At 41.7% G+C, this 7,754-nt stretch overlaps 1 protein-coding gene across 1 annotated transcript in view; it reads right to left on the bottom strand.

Moving 5' to 3' along the window:
- The window catches only part of SIPA1L3 (signal induced proliferation associated 1 like 3), a 157,521-nt gene that overhangs the window by 57,430 nt on the left and 92,337 nt on the right, over positions 1 to 7,754 (bottom strand). The window contains exons 3-4 of the mRNA XM_018565070.1: positions 5,819 to 5,913; positions 596 to 2,205 (exon numbers count right to left, since the gene is read on the bottom strand). Of these exons, the coding sequence (XP_018420572.1) occupies positions 596 to 2,024 (1,429 nt within the window). The 5' untranslated portion in view covers positions 2,025 to 2,205; positions 5,819 to 5,913. The remainder of the gene's footprint in view (positions 1 to 595; positions 2,206 to 5,818; positions 5,914 to 7,754) is intronic.

Below are 7,754 nucleotides of genomic sequence, written 5' to 3'. Positions count from 1 at the left end.
AAGCATATTTGTTACTTTTTAAGAGCCGCCACTTCCCATCAGGGTTTTGGCAGCTATGGTTTACCAGCTCTCTAGTACGAGTTTAGTTCACCTTTACATTAAAGGTTACTTATAAAGGGAAACAATAGCAGTTTTATGTCAACTTATCTGTTTCATGTTTATAAAGTTTATAAGCCTATTATTATTAATTTACATCATTTTTATTATTTGTAAAAATGTTTATTTTACAAACATTTAATAAACGATGCTTGAATACTGTGAGCCGTGCACACAATGGAATATTTCATAAGAAGCTCAAGCATTAGCCCTGCACTTTCTAACTGCTCCTTCAGCCTGAATATTCATCGCCTCTACTAGCAGAGCAGAGGGGGGTGTCCATCCCCTGAGTCATTAATCTGGGTGTGTCTGTACAGCACAGCATTAAACTAGTCATCCAAAACTGTGTGGTGTAGCAGACTGACACTAGCCATCTGCTAAAGGGAAAATATATCATCTGCATTTGCAAGATTAACCTAATATAAAAGATTTACCCGGCGAAATAGAAAAAAAAACAATCATGTTATTGGTTCGGGAGAACAAAACATTCATAATTTACCTTTACTGTGGAAACACTCTTGATAATACTGAGCTCCTAAATCCACATGCTCAATGCTGTACTGTTTTATTCTCCCTTGGGTCTTCTGTACTTCCTTGGAGACTTCCAAGACAGATATGCTGGCGTTGGTACAATACATGGAAAGGGATGGCTCCAGAAAGCCTCCTTCACTTCCATTTGGGGACCCTGCAGATGCCCTAGAGAAGCTTACATTACGTTCAGACATTCCTCCTGTCTCATTACGAAAATGTGGACAGCTGAGGAGGAGATCATTACAGTTGTTGTCACCCAGATCATGCTCCAGGTTCTCCTTAAAGTTCAGGTCTTCCGTGCTGGTGAAACTGGGGTTCATGCTGCCCATACCAAAGGCTTTAGACACCGCTAGGGAGACAGCTGATGCAGCAGAGGCCCCTGTTGTAGTGTTCCGTCTTTGGGCAACGTAGTTTCGGTTGGCTGCCACTTCATTATAGTCAAATAGCATGCTCTGCACATCGTAATGGGCAAATGTCTTTGGGCAAATCCAGTACTTTGAGCTTTCATCTGGCTCCATGAATGACTTTCCCGACTCATTTTCATTCTTGTTGCTTCTCAGTTTGCGAAATATGGAGGAGTCATTGGTTTCCCCCTTGGTGTTTCGCTTTTTTTGTTTATCCTTTAAGGTACCATCATCTCTCTGAAACTGTCCATTGCGGAGGTCTGTTCTTGAGCTTCCTACCAAGTGGAGATTAGAAGCTGTGCTCGAGTCATCATGGAGGTGGCCACTACTTCGGCTAGGAGATTCGCTGCCTTTGTCATGCTTTTCATTTCTTAAATCTTTCAGCATGTCATACAAACTCTGATCTGAGACACCTTGCACATTGATGGAAGAAGTGCTGCCATACTCTCTGAACAGTGGCATTCCATTGCTGAATTTTGACCCTCTGGGTTCCATAGAAATATCCACATCACACTCGCTAAGTGTCGTCTCACTGTTGCTTCGGTTCCGAAGTGTAATAAACGTCCTGCCTGGTGATCGGGGCCACCCATCTTGGAACTCAACATCTTTTGACCTTTTTCTTGGCAACCTGTGAAGAGCCCTAAATCTTGGGGAACCACCATTACTTTGAAAATATTGCCCATTAGGAAAGCTCCTTTGCGGATGGAAATCATTTGACCCTTCCATTTCCCGTGATGGACTAGGAGTCATTGTTTCTTTCTGGGTATCCTTTTTGGGAGGCCAGTCAGCGATCCTGGCGCGTACCCCCATTTTTGGCATTGCTGGGGTAATTGAGCTGAACCTGGATCCCTCTGCAGCATGTTGCATGCCATTGCTGTTCTGCCCCCAAAAGCTTTGGGAATAATAGTCCGCTCCTCGAACAAGATCATTAGCTTTCATTGATGTGCCCCCGGCCTCCACTCCATCATTTTGATAGGATCTGTAGCTTGTCATGCTCTAAAACAGACATAAATATCTACATTGAGCAAAAATGTGTCACAGTTCTTTGTAATGCCAAAGCGCAAAACCATTATTGGGGCCTGGTATGGGAAACTTTGTGGGTAGTGGAACTCACAGAGCGGCCACTAGCGCTCACATTCATGTCAGTGGAGAAGGCAGATCATTTCAGAGGTACCTGAAATACACAAGAGGTTGCACAGCAATTCATTTGGTTGTTTGGGAATAATAATAAAAGAAAATCATAAAATATGATTACTGCACAGATCTGAAAAACAAAATACACAAAACATATCAAGATTCAAGTATGGCTGACCATAAACCTATAGATTTTTTTTGTTCAGCTTGCGGGCTGAAAGGAAAAAAATCTAACAGATTCCAGTTGGGCCCCGCTGCAATTTTCAGCCTGCGTCCTTCAAGTCACATTAGGTGGGAGGCAGCAGAGTAGACTACCCACTGAGCGAATTTCGGCCACTTCTTAACAAACTGGCTGAAATTGGCTCAGTGTATGGCCATCTTAAAACTACATTTGTATCAAGTGTTTAGATATTTGTTTATCGTGGAGTTCAGCTTTAAGCAAGTAGACAGCTTCCTGGAGAAGACATGTAAAATAACAAGAACCATGAAGCTTTTCTTTAAAAACCATAAATTACAGAGACAGGGCTCGTTAATAAACCATGAATTAGACTGGGACTCTTTAATAAAACAAAGCCGGTACTGGAATGAAGCTCATGAATCATAAACGATGATGGGATGGGTCTTGGAGAAATTTAAAATGATAATAAGATGTGTCTCATTCATAAATCATAAATGGGCTGAACAATTTCATAACCTATACATGGAAATGAAAAATCACTTCCTTCATAAAACACAATAGCTGAATTTAGAAAGGCTCGCTGAGCTGGTATGGACATATGTCTGGCAAATCTAAAGAAATGGAGTTCCAACTTGGCTTATACAAGTGTCTGAAAATTCAATCCTAAAATGACGGTGATTGTGCATGCTCACAGGCTTTTTTATGTTTCTATCCTTCATTTAGCTTCAGTTACTTTGATTCTGACGCTACACAGTCATTGGTCACGGTTAACCTCAAGTCTGACTTCCATGTTAACTGCCTGACATCACGCATGTTCTCCTAGTATTTGAGTGTGCATAACAGTATCAAATGACAGAACCCCATAGCTGTTGGGATTCCTCCTAACGACAGGGCTCTGTTATTTCATACTGTTACATTACATATCAATACAACAGAAAACTAAGGCATGAGGTAGAACTTTTATATTGCTTTCTAAGCATTATGCGTGATGCAATAACAGTCAGAGACACATTCTCACAGCAGTCAGGGTTGCATTTAATTAGTCCACCCAACCATATAGTTATCAGTAGATAAAGGTAAGTAAATTATTCATTGGCTACTTATACATCACTGAGTTATCAGCGGCTACATCTCCCATAGGAGAAACTGGCTTTGCTCCCTTCTGTCACTGAGAGCTACCACTGTTAAATAACGGAAATCCTCCAGCAATTAAAACGGTGTTGAGTATTTTAATCCAAATTAAGTTTTCTTTTAAACATTTACATATCTACAGAGTCTCTAATGTAGGAAATGGAATATAGGAAACACGTAAAATGCAGGAGATGGTGCACAAGTGAGTATCATTAAGATAATGTGTAGCCTAAGGCATCATGAACAATGTAACCATACGATTCAGAGAGGAGCCTCGGAGATGCATTTGCCAAAGGTTAGGAAGGAGAGTACAGTTACTTCAACTACCCAAAGGGCAGGAACGATCACCCATGGGCCCTGCATATAACCATTAGCTGATCACTTTTCAGAGCAACAATTGATTGAGCAGATTAGAAAACCTGCCCCTCTATTGCTACTGTTCCCCCCCAAGTCTTTTATCCCCCCATTAGGCTGTCTGTAACAGCACTAGATGCTGTTGCTTGGAGGAAATTGAACTGTGCATACAAAACTAACCACCTTCAGGGGTGAAAATACTGCTAAATGTAAACTATAAGCAAGCAAACAAAGCAACCACTGCCAAAGTTGGTACCAAAGGCAAAAATCAGGTACTTATAAAACCCTCATTATTCATTTAATGAACACTACTGCATAAATTTGTTTTTTTTTACAACTGCCCAGAGTTCAGTTTTAACAAATTTGGCCATAAATATGCAGCCTCAACTATGAGAGCTTGTTCACACAAAGTGCGGAGCAGATGCAGAGCAGAGCAGAGCAGTTACAGAACTCATCAAAACTGCATCCAATGGTATCTTGGGCTCTAGTTCAGTGGTTCTCAACCTGTGTAACCTCAGGACCCACAATTGTCCTTAGTCATTAAGTTGCAACCCAAGTCGCACTGCAATGGAACGAAGGCAGTGTGGGCTGCTGTGCTGTGATGGAGCTCCATCCATATGTGCATTGCTTGTGCAGCTCACATGTGCGCCTTTAGAGGTGCCGGGAGCCAGAATGTGATGTCACTCCAGTCCAGGTATCTCAACAGGACATGCGAGGGAGCTATAAGCAATGCACGTATGGATGGAGCTTCTTCGCGGCCATAGCCTCAGCCCACCCCACCTCAAGTCAACACTTAGCCCTCGTTCACACCTGAACGTTTTGTAGCGCGTTCTACGCTCGACGAACACTCTACAAAACGCTCAAAAATATAAATCCCATTGTATTCAATGGTCTCGTTCCCACCTTGGCGTATTTCCGCCCGTCCCTAACGCGCTACAAAACGGCCCACGCCTGAAAAGGTACAGGTACCGTTTTGTTGCGCGTTTCCATTGGGATACAGCCAAGTAGCCTTCGGAAACGTGCGACGATCGCGCGTCTTTTTTACAGTGAATCGCGGTAAAAAAACGCGCAACAGACGTGCATATGCAATACGCCTAGGTGTGAACGAGACCTTAGTGCTGGGCAGCATATTTTGAATGGCTGCTTGATGTAAAAATGGACAGTGCTGCGCTAGGGGGGCTAGGGGGAGGCTGAGGAGCCTCTCACCTAGAAAAGTGGAAGGCATGCGGCGACCCACTGAACACGGGGTTGCGACCCACTTTTGGGTCACGACCCACCAGTTGAGAACCAAGGCTCTAGTTCACACCAGAGTGTTCATTTCCAGAGCATGTGGAAAAACTGCAGCAGGCACTATTTTTATTGCTCTGGAACGCACCAAACTGCATGCGTTTTTGATGCATTTGCATGCAAACGCCCTGGAATGCACTGAAAGCCCATTTTAGGCTTTAAAAGAAACAGTCCGGAACACGGCGAAACTCATGCAGATCTGGTCGGGATTTGGTGTGAACAAACCCTGAAAGACCCAGCCTGATACCGCCTGAGCCAAAAATTTTAGTTTGTGCAGACTACAGCTGACAATTGTTCAAAGACTACATATATTTGGCCAATGCCAACCACGCATAACGTCTTATATCCAATCAAGGTAGAAGAGTATTGTAAGAGCCTCGTCCAGATTCATTTATAGATCTACAAGGGAATCTGTGAAGATACAAATAAATGACTTTGTTTTTGAAGGTGCAGGCTCCGTAGCCCTCATCCTTGCTTTACCATGTCATCATTTTCTAACCTGAAGCAAGCATGTGCGCATCAGGTGTTGGAACAAGTGATATGTACATAGTTATTATAGGTCAGTAACTCACCTAATTGTGAAAGAAGATAAAAAAACAGTTCAGCAATGGCAACACCTATATTCCTGCCCTACAGGCAGAGAGGTCTTTAGCCAAGACTTGTATAAAACACAATGATTAGGTTACATTATAAGGCTACCCACCAGTGTCATGAGGCAACAAGGAGATGATTTGGCTGATGGTTTCTGTATACAAGCCAGACAGGTAAGCAGCAATATTTAAGCCAGTGAGTTCTTGTCTGGAAGAAAAAAAAAAAAAGCTTTGTTAGTTAAAAGGGAAACCACTGTTTCTATTGTTGTGCTAAACCTTAAAAAACACATCAGAAGGACAAGTAAGGTGGATCAGGCAAGTAAAAACACCCAACTGTTTCCTTTACTTTTCTGGAAGTCTGGAGTTCTGCATCTTAAATTCCAGCTCACCTGTCTCTATTACATATGGTCTCGATCTGTTCAGTTTTACTTATCTTGCACTGGAAGAATTCATAATTCTGCAAAAAGTAAAATGTTCCTACATGAAGCCATGGACCTGGGGCAACTCTAATATGTTATCTGGTTGCCACATAACATCCGAATTCCAGATTTCAGACTCCAGCTGTCATTTTCTAGAGCATGTTTTCATGAAATGATCATTTAAATGAGAACTGTACCTTCAAAGTACATTAGTTCTTTTAATATAAACACCAAGCAACTCTAAAAATATCACCCATTACCTCTGTCATAGGCCCAAGCAAATGCAAACATAGTTCTTTTTCCAATCTTTGTGCTGTCTCTGCACTGATGAAAAATACATTGCATATATTAGGCACTTGCTTAATTCAATTCACAGGCAGGATCCACAAAAGAATTTCTTTACTGCAGCGCATTCATGTATTCAGTGGAGAAACAGATCACAAACTTCCAGACATTGTATTTAGATATTTTTTAGATTCTCTTTAAAAAATTTTTTATGCGCCATGGAATCCATTTATAGTACCATAAATAGCCATGTACTGCATGCGCCTCTTCTCCAGACTGCATATATAATGTCCTATTCCCAGCAGAGCTACACCAATTGCTGTAGACACCGCATCATAGAGCTGGACTACATTTTGCTTTTATGTTCTACAGAAAGCCTCAAGAACAGACATTTTCTGGGTAAACAAATGCAAGCGATATGTTATGAGAGGGAACAATTACAGCTACAATTTCCTCCAAGAGTAACAAAAGCATTTGGTAGTCTGGGAACAGCCACCTATCTTAATGTTAAAGAGCTTATCTTTCCTATGAACATACTAAAGATATTCCGCCAATTCACAGGCACTCATATCTCCAACTACTAGAACTGCCAAGAGGATCCTGTGTTGGATGACACGAGAGTTGGATGCTAATTAACCTAAATCAGACTGAGGACAGGAGTACAGGGGCTAGTAAGTGGCTGATGAAATGTAAACTGGCACATTGCCCTTGTTAGGTAAGCACAGTGGACACAAAGTTTTGTTAGCATCAATGAGATGTTGCTATCAGGCAATGACTGTTGAGCTCTTACATTAAGCTGGTCATACGTACGAGTAAAAACAAAAGAAAACACTTCATCTGGTTAAACACTGTGACCCCGGGTGCCATTCTTTACTCTACAGGGAGAAAAAAAGGGTCTATTATTCCACAAATGTCTGACGGTGCCAATAGACTGTTATGTCTGTAAAAAAATCAGTCAAGGCAACTGGACCTACTGTATTTTTCTTGAAGATGTTGCGCGATATTGCACAAAACAGAGATTTCCATTAAAGTGTATGGAAACGGGTCACATATTTGCGATTTGTCATGCGTTAGAAATTGTCTGTCGCACAAAAAGGTTCAGGAGCTAGGTTTGTGTACACAAAACCGAGGAGTGAAATGAAAAATTAGCTTATACAAAGACCTTCCATGGTTGTTACATGCCACATATAGATACATGCATAAGCACTGTTGATTGGCCTGTGTCGAGGGATTTCCATTGCATCATAAAAGCCCTGTACCTCATGCAGGATATCCAAACAGCTTAGAAATAGTTTGTGAAGTGATTAAACAGAAACCAAACTGTAACGTGCAGTTTCTGGCAACT

The sequence above is a fragment of the Nanorana parkeri genome, unplaced genomic scaffold (genome assembly GCF_000935625.1).
Source record: "Nanorana parkeri isolate BGI_ZX_2015 unplaced genomic scaffold, ASM93562v1 scaffold810, whole genome shotgun sequence".
In the NCBI taxonomy this organism is placed as follows: domain Eukaryota; kingdom Metazoa; phylum Chordata; class Amphibia; order Anura; family Dicroglossidae; genus Nanorana; species Nanorana parkeri.
Note: the sequence above shows the minus strand (reverse complement) of the source record. Positions and strands in the feature narration are given on the sequence as shown.